The sequence below is a fragment of the Chanodichthys erythropterus genome, chromosome 24 (assembly GCF_024489055.1).
Source record: "Chanodichthys erythropterus isolate Z2021 chromosome 24, ASM2448905v1, whole genome shotgun sequence".
Taxonomy (NCBI): Eukaryota; Metazoa; Chordata; class Actinopteri; order Cypriniformes; family Xenocyprididae; genus Chanodichthys; species Chanodichthys erythropterus.
Window position 1 is genome coordinate 9,385,073 of NC_090244.1, and position 19,088 is coordinate 9,404,160.

Consider the following 19,088-nt stretch of genomic DNA (forward strand, 5'->3'; position numbering starts at 1 on the left):
GGTGATTCTGCTTGTTATCATCAGGTGTCTTCAGTAATGGTCAATCATCACTCAATTAAACACTTATTTATCTCATTAATGCTTCAGTGGGTGGAATAAAAATATGGCAGGACTTTTACTTTCTGACCCCTGGACTTTCCACCTCTGGCCATGTCATCTGCTGGTGTTGGTCCACTGTGTTTTCTGAGGTCCAAGGTCAACGAAGCCGTATACCAGGGAGTTTTAGAGCACTTCATGCTTCCTGCTGCCGACCAACTTTATGGAGATGCAGATTTCATTTTCCAACAGGACTTGGCACCTGCACACAGTGCCAAAGCTACCAGTACCTGGTTTAAGGACCATGGTATCCCTGTTCTTATTTGGCCAGCAAACTCGCCTGACCTTAACCCCATAGAAAATCTATGGGGTATTGTGAAGAGGAAGAAGCGATATGCCAGACCCAACAATGCAGAGGAGCTGAAGGCCACTATCAGAGCAACTTGGGCTCTCATAACACCTGAGCAGTGCCACAGACTGATCGACTCCATGCCACGCCGCATTGCTGCAGTAATTCAGGCAAAAGGAGCCCCAACTAAGTATTGAGTGCTGCACATGCTCATACTTTTCATGTTCATACTTTTTAGTTGGCCAAGATTTCTAAAAATCCTTTCTTTGTATTGGTCTTAAGTAATATTCTAATTTTCTGAGATACTGAATTTGTGATTTTCCTTAGTTGTCAGTTATAATCATCAAAATTAAAAGAAATAAACATTTGAAATATGTCAGTCTGTGTGTAATGAATGAATATAATATACAAGTTTCACTTTTTGAATGGAATTAGTGAAATAAATCAACTTTTTCATGATATTCTAATTATATGACCAGCACCTGTATATCCTTTAAGTTATTAATCAACATTTATCTTTCTGTTAAATAATTTGAATGACTTCTTCAATGTATGTTAAAGCATTTATTTTCCTTTTCAAATAATAGAAAATAATTTTGAATATTGTCTGTACCTCTTACTGAGAAAAGTACCCCAGATAGCATCAATGATCGAAATAACGTTAATGTTAATGTGTCAACGGTAATGACATTGAATCAATGTCACTTTTGCACCCTCAATTAATTTTGAATCAATGTTAAATTTCAACAAAAAATCAATGGTAATGGGATTGAATCAGGGTTACAATATGATGTTGGTTCAACATCATGCTTCCACTCTCAGAAGATGAAACACAACTACAACTGACTTAAAGCCACAAGCCTGAAATCAACAGAAGATAAAAGAAGACATTAAATCTCTCAAGATCTCAGCAGAAGTTATTTTTGAGAATTAACAGGTTTAGATGTTGATGTTTTATTGAAAATGTTTGGTCACCATTTTGGTGGTCAATGGTTCCTTTAGTTGGGCAGTATGACTCTTGGCTTTTTGTGTGAGTTTGTGGTCTTTGTAACAGTGTTTACCAAAACACATCATTTGCAGCAAAAAAAAACAGAAACAAAATAAATGCGTGATATAGTTTTCATCATTATAGAGCAAAATCATTTACTAATCATTTACTATCAAGAGCAAAAGTGTATATTTGTTTTTAATAGGTTATATACACTAACAATGTTTTCTTGCTACAGATCAGACATTCTGAAAAGTGCAAATTTTAAAAACTTGACACACACAGACATCAAGAATCAGCGTATGAATCTTAACAATGGTGACATGGTTCATGCCGCAATGCATGCTGGGAGCCACCATAGTATACAACTCATGACTCCCGGCATGCATTGCGGCATGAACCATCTCACCATTGTTAAGATTCATACACTGATTCTTGATGTCTGTGTGTGATTGTTTTTGTTTTATGATGAAAATTATATCAATCTTTCGTCATTGAAAGCCAAGAGTCAAACTGCCCAACTAAAGGAACCACTGACCACCAAAATGGTGACCAAACATTTTCAATAAAACATCAACATCTAAATCTCTGTTAATTCTCAAAAAGAATTTCTGCTGAGATCTTAAGAGATGTGTTGTCTTCTTTTATCTTCAGTTGATTTCAGGCTTTGTGGCTTTAAATCAGTTGGAATTGTGTTTCATTTTCTGAGAGTGTAAGCATGATGTTGAACCAACATCACATTGTAACATTGATTCAATGTCATCACCATTGATTAAATTTTTGTTGAAATTTAACATTGATTCAACATTATTTCGATCATTGATGCTATCTGGGACATGTTATCAGTATGTTTTGGGAAAGTTTCCTGCTCAGAGCAGAGCTCAGATCAACTTCAACCTCGAAGAAGCTGCGAAACGTGTATCTGTGTATGTGCGCTAGTGTTCTGTGCAGGTCCTTTGTACTGGTGGACAACTGGCACTCTGCTTGAGACCAGCAGACACCAGTCATGACCCCAAAAGGACATCCAGTACCTTAATCCGATTCCAGGGTCCCCTCGTCAGCATCCTGACAAATGGATATATGCTTCTGACTATCTGTCCATGTGTGGATTTTTCTTAGCCAATCAAGATCATTCTTGCTGTTTGTTATGGCAAGAAAAGCAAGAACCAATGTATTTAGTTGATTTCAGCTGTTCAGTGATATGATTAGTTGTCATCATGTTATGTCTTTGTTCACTGATCTAATGACTGAGCTTTATATGAAAAAGTATTATTTATATTATATATCTACATATCTTTTCCAGAACAACTAAAAAAAGAAAATTACAAAAAACAGATCAGATTAATAAATCTGAAAACACCTACAAGATTTATTCACACACAGACATGAAGAATCAGCGTATGATGCTCAACAATGGTGACATGCTTTCATGCTGCAATGCATTCTGGGTGCCTCATACAAAATTCATCCATGACTCCAAGAATGCATTGCGGCATGAAGCATGTCACCATTGTTGAGATTCATATGCTGATTCTTGATATCTGTGTATGTGAATCTTGCAGGAGGTATGAAGTGTTTAGTGAACAATATATTTCTCAAACTTTCTGATTAAGACATTTTTATTGTTGTAACTCAAGAAAAGTTAACCACTTTTTGTTCATAAAAAGTTCAGTCATTAGATCAGTGAGTTTAACCACTAAATGATGGCTATATTTTTATCATTTAGTAGCTGACCATATTGTCTCTTTTTTTTCTTGCCACAACGAACAGCCAGAGAAACACTAAAACAGTCAAGAGTCAAACTGCCTAACTGAAGTAAGCACTGACCTCGATCACGGTGACATCAAAACAAACGTATTTTCAACAAATCATCAACATCTAAACCTCTGGTAATTCTCAATAACAACTTTTGTAGATGAATGTCAGAAATAAAGTCAGTCTGGTTAGGACTAAGTGAAGCTGGTAATGCTGTTTGTGGAGATGTTTAATCAGATCTTGAGAGATTTAATGTCTTTTATCTTCAGTTGATTTCATCGAAGGTTGTGGTTGAAGTCATAGTTGTTGTTTCTCTGTCTTTCAGTGATTCTGCTCGTTATCACCTAATTATCTCATTAACTCCAGTATGTTTCTGTTACATTTAACAGCCTGTAGTGTGCACACTGAGCAGTGTTCATTTCATCTGGGCTAACCCATGTGGGGCCTCCATGGAAACAAAAATGTCTGGGCCCCAGTTAGGCAGCCCAGGTGACACCCATCTGGGCCCCACCATGCTGTGCTGGCTGGGTTTGTTCCTTGGTCCCTGTTAAAAAAGACGAGAAAGCTATGAATAACACTGTGAATGGTATAATGGTATAATATTTACATTAAATTACTTTGGACAACTTAAGTAGTTATTTATAAAAGAAATGCCGGTGACGGCAACCAAGCTAACAACTGTTAAATGACGGTCCGGTTCAGTTAGCCATCAATAACGTAATTTGTATAATTTATAATATCAATACGGTAGTAATTTGTACTGGCATTTAAACGTTAAACTTTATTTATTTTACATATTTACTACAGTTATAGCAAATGTTTGGTAACGTATATATATTTACATTTGAAAGCATATTGCCCGCTAACGTCCAACATTTTTTTAAACATTTTTGAACAAGATTGCAAAGCTGCCACGCATAGGATTGTGGGTGATTTGAGAGCGCAAAGGCTACACATATGCATCCTTTCCTGTGTATGGGATATTTTTCGAACGAAGGACTCAGTCCTTGTTAGAAATTCCGAGGATCCTCGACATTGGAACAGTCCTTTGACGGATGCCGATGACGTAGCATCCTCGAAATTCTGGCTTCCAAGGATCCTTCCTTGACATTGAGAAACGCCTATGGTCTGCTCTGCTCGATATTGAAGGGACTTTTGCCGTACTAGAGTGACGCTGTTTGCGTCACTGAAATAAACAAATATGATTGCACAGTACGCTGAGTTGACTCGAAGGGCGGACCGACCAGATATATCTTGTAGAAGATTAGATATATATCAGTCTGGCCTTGCCAGGCAAAGAGTCAGGCTTCTCCAGAAAGAACTGTCTTCTGGGTCTCGTGTGAGTTGTTTGGCGACAGGATTTTACCCTCGTCACATCAACCTGACCCTGTTCAGAGATGGACAGCCTGTATCTGATCATGAGATCACTGGAGGAGATCTGCTGCCCAATGGTGACGGGACGTACCAGATGAGGAAGAGTCTGGAGATCAGTGCAGACGAACACAAATACACCTGCTCTGCCACACACCTCAATCTGGACAACAAACTGGACGTCACTTTGGGTATGAGCTCTTACAGAAAACTATTTAACAATAAAAAAAAAAATTAAAAAACCCATTAAAGTCAATCTCTCAGTCTGTGGTTCATGTTTCAGAGTATGATCACGGGGAACCATTTAAATCAGTGATTCCTTCTGTTCTGGTGGTTTTGGCTCTGATGTTGGTGTTTGGAGTAGCAGCTGCTATAACTTCATGGAAAAGATGACATGCAGGTATAAGAACTGAAAAAAGGTCTATTCCCACATAGAAGGCAACGTTCTCGGGACATTGCGCCATGTTCCCTAAAAGTTCTCAAAAGGTGATGAAAATTCCGAACCTTTACAGAACATTCGGGACGTTCCTAAAACGTTCTCTTTTGGTAATGAAAGTGCTGCAGTTCAAGGTTCCTTATATGACTTTAGGGGGACGTTCCAATTTGGTTATTTTATGGTCAAAAAAGAATGTTACAAAGAGGACATTTGGGACATTAACTGAACATTCCCACACGGTCCTTGGTCATTTAATGACATTCCCGATATGAGTTTAAGGGGACGTTCTATTTTGGTTATTTTATGGTCATGCAAGAACGTTACATAGAGAACATTTGAGAAGTTAACAGAACGTCCTATAGTAATAGTCCCCTAAACATTCCCAGAACGTCCTGAATGTTCCCTGAAGGTCCATCAAATAACGTTCCCCAAACCTTAAAAGAACTCCACATTGTGACCGTCTCTGAACGTTCTGGGAACATTAGGTGACTGGTTACCCCGCTAGAAATGTTACGTTCCCAGAACATTCTCAGAACATCCACTGGTGTTAAGCACGTTGTCTAGTAACGGTAATGCTGTTTGTGGAGATGTTTAATCAGATCTTGAGAGATTTAATGTCTTTTATCTTCAGTTGATTTCATCGAAGGCTGTGGCTGAAGTAGTAGTTCTTGTTGTCCTTCAGTGATTCTGCTCGTTATCATCTAATTATCTCATTAACTCCAGCATGTTTCTGTGTTACATTTAACAGCCTGTAGTGTGCACACTGAGCAGTGTTCATTTCATCTGGGATAACCCATGTGGGGCCTCCATGGAAACCGTGGACAAAAATGTCTGGGCCCCAGTTAGACAGCCCAGATGACACCCATCTGGGTCCCACCATGCTGTACTGGCTGGGTTGTGGTTAATGTTACTTTTACCTGCTATTGGTTCACATCATTTTCAAAGGAGACCTTTAGTCTGAATGTCAATAACAATACTTGCTCTACTTGCATTTTAGATACATAGATAAAGAGATAGAATAGATAGAAAGAAGCAGAACAAGTCAGCACTGTACAGTACAGAGATTTTACACACTTTTCCCACTGAGTTACCACAGTGTGTTATTCACATTCTTTAAGTTGTTCTAATTCAAGATGTCTGTTGTTAAATAAAGATGGAAACTAAAACTAAATAAACATAACCCCCATATCTACAACAGTTGGTGTGTTTACAAAATGGCCCAAAAGTAACATGCATGATTAAAAAACTATGCTACTATACGAGTTAGTCATACAAATGAACAAAACATTTCAGCTACACTGATTATACAAAAAGGAAACTCAAAGTATTTAAGGCATGGTTAAGACATGGACAAACTTGAATTTCCAGTTAGTTTCTTGAACACAGAGATCAACATGCTCAACACACTGTAAAATCAAAAACATAGTACTTGATTTTAACCAAAACTTTACTGCAAATTGTTTTAACTGAGATATTAGGATAGTTATTATAACTAACATAATTGGAGTAAAATTACAAAAAAATATTCATAATGACTTCATAAAAAATACATATAAAATTACATAAAAAAGGGATTTTGTATTTTTTTTTTTCATTTTGGTGCAGCTGTGCATTGAGAAGTCACAGTTTGTGGTTTTAAAAGGTAATCTGATCTCTTATTGTACATTGATTACATGTTATGACTATCTTGTGAAACGTTTGATTGGGAATTTGTAACATTACCTTGCAACTGATAGTGCTTGAGTCACACACAGATTTCAACATTCAGCATGCAAACCACAACAATGGTAACACTTAAATTTTATTTAAACTAAATTAGCTTAAAATGGCAGATTAAAACCATGTTGAGAATAATAGTATTTAAGATGTTTACAGAACACAATATAACACTTTTAGTTAAACGGAATTCCTCCACTAATCTTACAATCAAATCTTAAGTAAGACTAATTAATATTCTAGAGTAGGTTAACTAGAATTGACATTAAACTAACTTGATATTTATTACTTAATTTACTTGGGAAGAGGTTGCTTCCTTTACTTTTAGCAGATTATTAACTTAAGTTTTTTCTTTAAGTTTGCTTTGCAAAAATAAGACAATCAGTTTCGAAACTTAAGTAAACTCAACTTACAGTGTATTGAACATTATATTTTTTACTTCAATTTTACTGAGGCACACTTTTCATTCTGAAGAAAACAAACACAACTTAATATATTATAACTATTATATTATAACACTGATTATCTTTTCATCACGACACCTGTTAGTGGGTGGGATATATTAGGCATCAAGTGAACATTTTCTCCTCAAAGTTGATGTGTTAGAAGCAGAGGTGAAAAGTCCAGTGCCCTCATTTATCAATGGTGCGTACAGACAGATTTGTGCGTAGTGAGTGCGTAAGAACAGTTTCACGCAAAGTGTGGGATTCACCAACTTGTACTTAAAGGTAGAAATGTGTGTAAATATAAGCACACCTCTGAGCATGCTTACGCAGATAATCTAGTGGTAGAATAGTGACACTACACACACAAATCATTTAAGAGTGTCACAGTATGCATTAAGCAAGCAACGTCCTGTGTTTCCTTTATTTATAAAACACTCAATTTATCAATTGTCTAGTTTTACACACAGTGCGTAATTGGTGTCACTGTAAAAAAACAACAAAAAAAAAAAAAAAAAATTATGGTTAAGTAAATAATACAGAAAAAAAAAAACCAAAACAAAACAAATGCAAGTTATTTAGTAGTACTCAATTTAAGCTTGTAGAAATTACAGTGTAAACATCAACATTATAAAATTAAGTAAAACTACTCAACTTTTTTGATACTGGTGTCCCCATCATGCACTGGGCCTTGAATAATTAATGAGGTCAATTTTTTTCTGTTTTCCAGCTGTTTTTACACTGTTTTATCATTGCTTTTGTGGTTAGGTTTAGTAACTTAACATTTTGTAACATTTGGAGCTCATTTTCTACTCAAAATGCCACAATCACGCTCAAAAATGTTCCATCGAATGTTACCGTCATTGTGTGTTGTGTACCAAGTATTGAGGTGTCTGTGTTCAACTATAGCATTATCTTTTAATGTGGAGATCTACACAATATGTTTCATATTATCTGCTTAGATGTTTTCAAGTAAAAGCATACACATCAAGAGCATGGTTTTATTCAGTGTTCTATTGTTTTGTGTAAAATGTATTGCAAGAGAGTTTTAAACTAAATAGGAATTACTCAACTTTTTACTGTTAAAGTTACTTATAATTTTACTTATCTTAGTTAAGTAGAGTAACTTAAACCCATATTTGAAATTTACTTAAATAGTTTATGTGTGGAAAAACTTAAGTAAAAATTAACTTTATCTTTATTTTATATTGCATTATTGGAAGACTTTGCAAACAATGCGCTCCAGAGAGCACATTTCCAAGATCATGCTGATCTGCTTGACAAGAGCTCTCTTTGCTATTATTGCGGTGTGGAAAAAACACAATCACGTGACTTTTAAAGGGAAGTTTTGTCACCATATATGGTTCATTGGAGGCGTTTCCGAATGTTAATGACCTTGAACGTGAACGAGCATGGCACTTACGCACATGTGGGATTTATCAACAATGATTGCTTACTCATGTGCGTAAGAACTGCGTGCGCACGTTTGATAAATGCGGATTTTCTTGGACTTAGGCACATTCTAAATTTCATTCGTTGGACAAAATATAGAACCTTTTCTACGCACTGTTGATAAATGAGGGCCCAGGGGTCAGAAAGTAAAAGTCTTGCCATATTTTTATTCCACCCAGCTGAAGCAGTGTTAAAGTTAATGAGATAAATAAGTGATTAATTGTGTGATCTTCTGCTTTAGAATCACAGTTCTGCTGTAATCAATAATAGGTTTGTTTGAGATGCGCCTAGCCTCGCCTGAAGTTCAGCCAAGAGTAGGCGGCTGCAGTGAGGGGAGGAGTGAAAAAAGTGCAGGCAAGACGGACAATTCTCCGTTCTCGTAGTGCATCAGACACCTGCGAGATCAAAGGCGGATATCGCGGGATTCACACTCCTGCGCTGTGTTGCTGATAAACTGGATGTAATTTGAGTTCTGTTGCTTTTATATGAAAATAAACATAATGAACCATACACCCAAAGTACTTGATATTTATTTCCATTCGAAAGATGTCTGTATCAATTATTTTTACTTTAATTATAGACATGTTTTTATATATATTTTTTTTTATAAATGACAACGTTCGCATAACCCATAGAGAGATCACTGTGTCAGAGAGTTTGGGAATATTCACACATTATTTTTACACATAAAAACATGATATTAGAGTTTTAAAATCAAACATTTTAAATCAGATCAATACATCACAGTTGTTTAAACCAATAAGCTTTAAGCTGTGTCGTCAGCAAGTCGTTTCCTATCGTGCTTTTGGTCAGCACAGTCGGTGGAGAGCAAGTTATCATCAGGTGTCTTCAATCATGGTCAATCATCACTCAATTAATCACTTAATTATCTCATTAACTTTACCACCGCCTTAGCGAGTTGGAATAAAATTATGGCAGGACTTTTACTTTCTGACCCCTGGACTTTCCACCTCTGGTAATTCACATAATATATCTGCATATATTATGATCTGCACATTTTCTATAGCACTTCAAAAAGGTATAAAACAACAGGTAGCACTGCCAGTTGATGAGGGTGATGATGAGGGGTCATACTGTGATGAGGAAGATGAGGTCATAGTGACAATCCGTCAGGGAGAGAGTGAGAGTTAGAACAAAGATGGAGATGAGGATGAAGACATATATGATAACTTGATATGATAACATAATGATATGATGGTTTGGTAATACTTATGTTCCACGATGGTATACAATGTTGCTTGAGAGCAACAGCTGTCACAGATCAGCCAGGCTCCCTCACCAACCAATCACAGCACACTTCTTCACAAGAGTACTGGTCTCACACATCTGCCACTCATCAGCACACTCATCACGCTGGATATATAAGCACACACCTCACCTCGATCCAGCGTCCGGTCTCATTTGCATGTAATGGAGTCATTCCCTGATTCTCCAGTGTCTACCAGTACTTACCTCCTGTGTTCCTCCTGTGCGTTTTCCTTGTCATCGTCATCCTTTTTTTCTGTGTGTGTATTCACCGTCCATAGAGTGTGTATGTGTGTGTGTGTGTGTACATCTTCCATCTGCTCATCCATGATCTCAAGGACCTGTACGATAAAGACTGATGTCATCATCTACATCCTCTTTGCTAAAGTATCATTGTTCAGTTTACTCACCTGCTATTCTGCTCCAACTCCATTGTTGTCAATAAACGCCCTGTTTACCGATATCTCTGTGTTCTGAGTATACTTCCGTAACAACAGCTGAATATGAAATGTTAATGTTACTTTTTATTAAATATGAAATTTGTAATACAATAAAAACTGGATAAATTTATTTGTTCAAGTGTCTGGTTAAAGAAATTGATGTTTTCAATAAATATGTTTCTTTTTTCAACATGAAAATATCAAATATTTCAATTTGTCCATTGTGGTACAATGTTGCCTTGAGGCAACAAACGTTTTAAAAATGATGAAATAAATGAAAAGCGTGAATGTTTTTCGATATTACGTGTCCAGTTTTAAGTAGGAAAAACAACAAAAATAATTTTTTCCTCATTGATATATTGCGTACCATAGAGTGTTAATTGTATCGCATTGTTTGACACTGCAGATAGTTTATTACAGACAGTTTTGGGCTGGGGACCCAGCCATAACTGGGCCAGAACTGAAGCAAGAATGAGGCCCAGAGGTGGTTATCGATTTATCATGTGGTAGGTGTTATGTATCTGAGCGCTGCTAAAGATGTAATTTGCAATTACTCAGTATGCATTTGCAAAATTAACACAGATTGCTCCAGGCAGCGGTGAAATAACCAAACATTGAAAAAATACATTGTTATTGGTCTAACTTTTGGCTACTTATAGATCTGTAAAATGAAGATGAGATGACACAAAATAAATCTCTTTGAGTTCCAACATTTGGGGAAAAAACAATGAATTTTATTTATCAAATATACACTGTACATATCCAATACAAACAAATATTGACTTTAAATTATAAGTTGATGGTGTTCATCATATAATTATTGCACTGTCATTAACCAAGAAGTATTGTCATATGTAGCACAACTGCCCTCCCTGTTATACTGTATAAGAAACACTCTGCAAATGGTTTCCAGGTATGTGGTGCCAACTGTCAGGAATACGGACATGTTAATGAAAATAATACATACAAAATAATGATAATAATCATGTACCAAGCATGTATAATCACAAATCTTCACAAAATAAAATATAAAGATACATATAAAAAACAAGTCAGACAAGAATTTAAAGAATGTAAATATTTAGACTCACTAACATTAATATTAACAATAAAGTACATTTGCCCAAAAATCCTATTGTTTTTATATTAAAAGTCATCCTTGTAGATCATTAATTTTCTAGTTCAGAGATGTTTCACTCATCTGTGGGGCCCCTGTTGTGTTTTATGTGTTGATGTTGTTTCATTACTTTGCTAAAAACAAAATTAATTTTCACTTTAATTACTGAGCAGAATTAGTGAGCTTTTTATGAGATAAAAAATAAATACTCACTAGAAGTAGCAGAATAATCACTTTTAGATGAAGCTATAAAAAGAAAGTAAAAAAAAAACCCAGCAGAATTATTAATGTCATTCAAATGTTGTATCACAAAAAAACCAAAACAAACAAAGAAACAAACAAAAAACTTAGGATTTATCTAATGCATCACATCTATAGACCAAATGGATCATTTTTATTTTGTAGATGCTACCTGCTTGTCTCCTCCTGCATTTATATATGATGGCTCCAGTTCCAAACACCAACATCAGAGCCAAAACTATCAGCACTGGGAGAATCACTGATTTAAATGGTTCACCAGGATCAAATTCTGAAAAATCAAAAATGTTGAAATGGTCACAAACAGTTTACACATGCATTTGCAATTTGTTTGTTTTACACCTCATTACCGAAATCAACGTCCAGTTTGTTGTCCAGACTGAGGTGTGTGGCAGAGCAGGTGTATTTGTGTTCGTCTGCACTGATCTCCAGACTCTTCCTCATCTGGTACGTCCCGTCACCATTGGGCAGCAGATCTCCTCCAGTGATCTCATGATCAGATACAGGCTGTCCATCTCTGAACAGGGTCAGGTTGATGTGACGAGGGTAAAATCCTGTCGCCAAACAACTCACACGAAACCCTCCAGAATCTGAGTTTGCTTTCTGAATGAGTCTGACTCGCGGTTTCACTGTGGAAAAAATGACTAATGAATATGGGAATATTCTTTTATATAATAAATGATACAATTTAATACTAGACTTATGACACTGCAGAAATAGAGAAATAAATATATAGAGTCTTTCCAAAACATTTGATAAATTCTTAAAAGTAATATAATTTGACCTTATCAGTGAAGGTTATAAGCATTCACTCATTCATGGTTTAATTTTCAGCTATTTTTTTATCTTTTTGTGTGTCTTTCTTTGTAACCATGACTCAAAACACCCCATAAGCTGAAAAGAAAGTGGCCAAAAGACAGGAGAGAAACATAATGGATGCTTACCTCTCCTCTTTCCTTGAATTCCTCTCTTTTTAAGGTATTTTCTAAGAATTGTTGTGCAGCGTGGGTAGTGTAAAGTCACAAAATGCCATTTGAATATCTCTAGACGTAGTGCTGTCATTTTTTCTATTCCTTGATATGTTATTGTGTTATCAATAAGACATATTTCATCTGTAGTGGAGCCTTCAGAACCAAGCTTAATGATCATTTGCCCAGGTTTGTTATTCTCTGATGCTTCACACAGACCCATCATCTGATAAACTACAGGACCTGTTAAGATAAAGAATACTCTGAACAAATCCCACAACGATATTAGCATTTCAGTTGCATGCATTGATTCATGCAAAAAATTGTCTCAATGTCACTTGTATGTTTTCCAGTTGAACTTACCTTCTGTTTTGTTCTTAAACATTCTTGAAACTCTTCGCAAAATTAAAGGTTGTATATGTTCCCTTATGCCATAATTTATGAGATCAACCTCCTCATCTTCATTTGTAGTATTTCCTCTTGGAATGTAGCTTCTCGTCTCTGAATCATAAGATCCAACTGTAATACCGTCCAACATACATATGCCACTACATTCAGGAAATGGTTTCTCTCTTTTAATTAAAGTTACAAAGAACTGCAAGGAGTGAGAACCTGTGAGAAACAGTGACAAGAAAAGACATTTTCAGTTACAATCAGTAATCTGTAACAGTATACATAATTAAAATATGCAATTAAAATATACAACACTTGCACTACACCCGATTTAAAGGCAAATCCTACCTGTAAAAACAGCTGTTGGAAATGACAGCACACACAGAAAATATAAAAATATCATGCTGTTCTCAAGATGGTAAAAAGATGTCTTTAGTCTACAGCAGCAGTCAGCGAATGAGGCCAGGAACAAGGTTTGTAACAAGTCAAACAAGTTTCAGGTTTTATTTCCTGGACAAATCTCAGTTAACATGAGAGATATATCAGGCAGTTTAAAGGTTACAATGTTATACACTTAAAAGCACAGGAATCTATAGATAATAGATTTCACTTTTATTTTAATCTCAAATATTGTCTGAGGGCCGAGGCATAATTGTGGAGGAAGCTTGACTGAAAAAAACAAACATTAATTTTAGAATAATATAATGTGAAACAGGAAATGTTTTTTAAAAATCGACAGAGAGAAAATGAGATACTTTCTTTTTTTGCTTTATTTAAGTTGCTTTATATAAATATACTCAATGATTAAGTAATATTCATAAACATATGAAATGTTTGGTTTTACACAATGAATAATGAATAATAATTTTGAAAAATGTTTAAACCATGTTCACTCACAGTGAAGTGAAGACACCCTTCATATCGGTAATCTAAAAAAAGGTGATTTATTTTACATGAAGCAGGTTGTTTTAATTGATGATAGCTGAAAACGTTTTTTTGATGCTGCATCCACACTTTTGCACTTCACCTGGACTACATTTCCCATCATCCATTGCACTGATTACACACACACAGCTGCAGCCAATCACACACCCTACATAAGCCATGCACTTCCTGTCTCTCATTGCTGAGTATTAGTTAGTGTTTATCATGTTAATTTTAATTTCAACATTACATTAACTGTATCTTTGATTGAAATTACTATTTACTAACTATCTGAACTTCCTTTTCAGCAACATCAGATTCATAAGGTTTATAGGTAAAATAACATGATTGGCTTAAGAAAGATAAAACATCCTGGTGTGTTTGTTTTTTCATTTTGTGAGAATTTATTTTACACCATGAATATGTACACTTGTAATCTATCTCTAATCTTGTATCTTTGTAGTTAGTGAAATGTTGTTAAAAGGCTCTTGTAACATTTATTATGTAATGTGTAGAATACTATTTTAAAGTTTATAATGTGCGATACAGTTACACAATAATGTATTCTCAACAGAACACACAATAAATGTTTAGATTGTCTTTTCCCACAAATGTTCATATTCTTATCACATTCAGTTTCATATACATTTTGATTTTCCCACTTTTCGTATTCTAATTACAACCTGAATTCCGCAAATGTTGGGACGTTTTTTTTTTTTTTTAATTTGAATAAAATGAAAACTAAAAGACTTTCAAATCACATGAGCCAATATTTTATTCACAATAGAACATAGATAACCTAAAAGTTTAAACCGAGATATTTTACAGTTTTATGCACAAAATGAGCTCATTTCAAATTCAATGCCTGCTACAGGTCTCAAAATAGTTGGGACGTGGGCATGTTTACAATGGTGTAGCATCTCCTCTTCTTTTCATAACAGTTTGAAGACGTCTGGGCATCGAGGTTATGAGTTTCTGGAGTTTTGGTGTTGGAATTTGGTCCCATTCTTGCCTGATATAGTTTTTCAGCTGCTGAAGAGTTTGTGGTCATCTTTAACGTATTTTTCTGTATTTTTCTATGACAAAGCCATGCTGTTGTAATAGCTGCAGTATGTGGTTTTGCATTGTCCTGCTGAAATACACAAGGCCTTCCCTGAAATAGACATCATCTGGTTGGGAGCATATGTTGCTCTAAATCCTTTATATACCTTTCAGCAATCACAGTGCCTACCAAAACATGCAAGCTGTCCATACCGTATGCACGTATGCACCCCCATACCATCAGAGATGCTGGCTTTTGAACTGAACATTGATAACACGCTGGAAGGTCTCCCTCCTCTTTAGCCCAGAGGACACGGCGTCTGTGATTTCCAACAAGAATGTCAAATTTAGACTCGTCTGACCATAGAACACTTTTTTTTTTCCACTTTTCAATTTTAAACAAACCTTGGCCCACAGGACACAATGGCACTTCTGGACCATGTTCACATATGGCTTCCTTTTTGCATGATGGAGCTTTAGTTGGCATCTGCAGATGGCACAGCGGATTGTGTTTACCAACAGTGGTTTCTGGAAGTATTCCTGGGCCTATTTAGTAATGTCATTGACACAATCATGCTGATGAGTGATGCAGTGTCGTCTGAGTGCCCAAAGACCGCGGGCATCTAATAAAGGTCTTCGGCCTTGTCCCTTACACACAGAAATTTCTCCAGTTTCTCAGAATTTTATGATGATGTTATACACTGTAGATGATTCACAGCTCTGCTCGTCTTTACCTCTGAGAGACTCTGCCTATCTAAGACATCCCTTTTATTGCTAATCATGTTACAGATCTGATATTAATTAACTTAATTAGTTGCTAAATGTTCTCCAGCTGAATCTTTTCAAAATGTCATGCTTTTTCAGCCATTTGTTGCCCCCGTGCCAACTTTTTTGAGACCTGTAGCAGGCATCAAATATGAAATGAGCTCATTTAGTGGATACAATTTCTCTCTTTAAATATTTGTTATGTTGTCTATGTTATATTGTGAATAAAATATTGGCTCATGTGATTTGAAAGTCTTTTAGTTTTCATTTTATTCAAATTTAAAAAACATCCCAACATTTCCAGAATTCGGATTGTATTACATTTATTTTCACAGTATTTCAATTTTTTTAATGTTTGCATGAAGCCTATTATGTCAATATTATGTATACAAAGGTCAGTGTCAATCAATGTAATTTATTTGTTGATCTATAATGCAAAGTTCTATCATGACGACATTCGGAAAGACTGGCAATGGTACAGAGACTTGCTGTTGCCAATATATATATTCACAGACAATGGTGTGAGCATGTAAGACATGCTGCTGCTGCACATGTAACATACATGAAATAACCCAACGTAGCAAATCTATACAGGTGGAGCTGGGGAAGGTGGAGGGTTTCTGATAGTACGCTGCAGACTTCTAACAGCAACACTACCGTTATTTGAATGTTGAGAAGCAGCTCATTGGCCACTGATGCAACAGCAACCATTCAGCTGCGCTATAGATGACGATGCGATCGCTACAAAATTTAGTTAAAAAACCTGCAGATGACCACAAATTACAATCTAGATACTTGTTTCAACATACAATTATTTGTATTGCATCTAATCTTGCATGCTATATAGTACGTACATACAATATTGGTCTCATTGGAGATTTACTGAAAGATGAGCTCATAAGTTAGAATGTAGGCATCACTGTAGACATACAGCAGATGATCTCTGGGGTCATAGTTTAGAAACTCAATATTAGTCTGCATCTTCTTAATGTGAATTCTCAAATCATATCGCTCTTCATTGGTTTTGGTGTCATAAGTGTAAAAAATCTCTTCTCTTTCTTTATCCAGGTAACGAGTAGCATAAAGCACACCACACACCATGAAGGTGTTTGTGACGGTCTTTTTGTGAAGAGAAGTGGACCATGTTTGGTTCAAAGCAGGCGGGTCGCTAGTCTCAACTTTACTGATAATTATATTTCCGAAGTTGCTTGTGGACGCGTATATAACATAGACGCCTGATTCATCTGTGGCAAAATCCATATCTGTATAGATATACGTGGTGCCGAGGTGTGCGAAAGGAAACTTGTTGTTGTAACCTGCATCATTAGGTAAAGCCACAGTACTGACAGCACGAGTCGTCATGTTGAACTGACAGACGGAGTATGTGTTGTAACAGTTATAGTAGAGCGTGTTGCCGTACATGACCATGTTTGGCCCCTGAATTGTGTTTGTTGTGGGGTTGGAGCTTGATATATAAGTATCTTTTGGTCCTATACCTAATATAAGAGTACTCAATGTATTGTACTGGCGGATAAAGTGGCCATACACATTACTGCTTGACAACACCACCAGCCAGTACTTTTTCTCCTCTCCTGGAGCAGGCTTTGCATCTCGACCCCAAGCACCGTAAGGATAGGAGGTGCTGTACACCGTGAGGGAATACGTTCTAGGTCCTGCCACACTGACCAAACGGCCCAGACCACAGCGATCTAAAAACAGAAGAAAACTGTGTAATGTTCAACTGGAAAATTTCTGCGATTAATTAAATAAATATGGAATATTGCAGTGTTTATTATACATAATTTATCCAGAAAAGACTATCGCAACTTCCACTTCATGCCGACTTTAAGGGACTATAGGGGTCTTTAGCGTACCTGAGGAAACTGTTGGAGGAGGTGCTGTAGCCTTGAGCTCTTTTTTGCACTCTTCCAATTTCTTCTTGATCTGGATCTCTCTATATTTTTTAATCGTTTGCATTTTATCAAACTTCTCCAACTTCACCATTGAGTCCTTCATAGCTGAAAGCTATAAAAGGGTGAAAAATACTAATGAAATAGTAATAGTAATGAAATAATATTTTAAAAAACTGCAGAAATGTCCCATCATTTATCATCCATTACTATTTAAGTCATATTAATATCAGGTCACTTTCTTTTACATTATTATGCGACCTCTATTTCAAGATCTACATCATGGTAACACTTTACAAGAAGTTTTTGTTTGTTAACATTAGTTAACATTGACTAACAATGAACAACGCTTCTACAGCATTTATTATTCTTAATGTTAACATATATAGTAATACATTATCAAAATCAAAAGTTGTATTTGTCGACATTAGTTAATGCACTGTGAACTAACATAAACAATGAACAATTATATTTTTACTAACATTTAAAAATATATATTGTTCATGTTAGCAAACCAAACCTTATTGGGTTTTTTATTATTATTTTTGAGATTTACTTTGAGGTTGTTTATGTATATCTACTTAAGCTATATTTCTGTTATTTACATTTATAATTAAAATTACTTATTATTTTAGTGTATTTTCTTAGAAATTAAGTACTTTAGATTGCAGCAGATTTGTACTTTTTTGTACAGCAAGTCACCTGATCTGCAGTCTGTACACTGAGATGCTGGTAATTTTTGGTGATCCTGTTGAGTTTGTCGACGAGGTCCTGAATCTCGGAAATCTCTAACTCAATGATGCGCAGAGACACAGCCCCATAAATATTCCTGTTATCCTCCTTTTCTAGCATGATCACAGTGTCGTCTAGTTGCTTGATGCGTTGTTGTAGACCCAGCACAAGCCTGTCTAATTCTGTCATCTGCAGATATTTAAATTATTAATGTAATTTGATTTAATTTACTTAAATGATTTAAAATCCAATTGAATGAAATATATTAAGAGGGGAAAAGGTGTAATTTAAAAATCTTTTTTACTTTTTCCAAAGTGATGGTCTTGATGCATTGTAAAGCAGTGGTCTCTACTTCCGTTAGTTCATTCTTAGGAAAAGGAGGGTCTACATTTTTTAGATCGCACACACATTCTTTCCCTCTTGCTGACTGAAGACCAAATACATTATAAGAATAAAAACTCTATGAAACAATATATGCACTCTTTACAATATATTAGACAGTGTTTTGAGAATAAGGTCAATAATAATTAACTGTAAAGTGACTTTATTTTTCTTACCTGAGAGAAACTTAGATGAATGATAATCAAAATGAATGCATTAGACTGACTCATCTCTAAACGAAAGGAACCTTAAATCCTCAGAATAAACAACTTTGTGTGGCAGCAGCAGAGTTTTAAAGCCATATCGTTATGGTGAAATAATAAAAGTGAGTGAGGCATCTTCATTTC

At 35.7% G+C, this 19,088-nt stretch overlaps 3 protein-coding genes across 3 annotated transcripts; 1 reads left to right on the forward strand and 2 right to left on the reverse strand.

The window, feature by feature from the left end:
* The first annotated feature begins 4,329 nt into the window (after positions 1-4,329).
* LOC137015616 (hereditary hemochromatosis protein homolog) lies at positions 4,330-4,892 on the forward strand. Its single transcript, XM_067380664.1, has 2 exons — positions 4,330-4,690; positions 4,783-4,892. The coding sequence occupies exons 1-2, from the start codon at positions 4,330-4,332 to the stop codon at positions 4,890-4,892; spliced, it is 471 nt and encodes a 156-aa protein (XP_067236765.1).
* A 6,190-nt stretch (positions 4,893-11,082) lies between these two features.
* Positions 11,083-14,597, reverse strand: LOC137015103 (MHC class I polypeptide-related sequence B-like). Its single transcript, XM_067379803.1, has 6 exons — positions 12,959-14,597; positions 12,572-12,838; positions 11,978-12,256; positions 11,782-11,898; positions 11,583-11,615; positions 11,083-11,498 (listed from the first exon to the last, which is right to left on the reverse strand). Exons 1-6 carry the CDS (start codon positions 13,131-13,133, stop codon positions 11,446-11,448), a joined length of 924 nt encoding a protein of 307 aa, XP_067235904.1. The 5' UTR covers positions 13,134-14,597; the 3' UTR covers positions 11,083-11,445.
* A 1,525-nt stretch (positions 14,598-16,122) lies between these two features.
* Positions 16,123-19,036, reverse strand: LOC137015102 (olfactomedin-4-like). The gene is made up of 5 exons (XM_067379802.1): positions 18,918-19,036; positions 18,665-18,787; positions 18,331-18,549; positions 17,593-17,743; positions 16,123-17,427 (listed from the first exon to the last, which is right to left on the reverse strand). Exons 1-5 carry the CDS (start codon positions 18,969-18,971, stop codon positions 16,598-16,600), a joined length of 1,377 nt encoding a protein of 458 aa, XP_067235903.1. The 5' UTR covers positions 18,972-19,036; the 3' UTR covers positions 16,123-16,597.
* Positions 19,037-19,088: the final 52 nt, after the last annotated feature.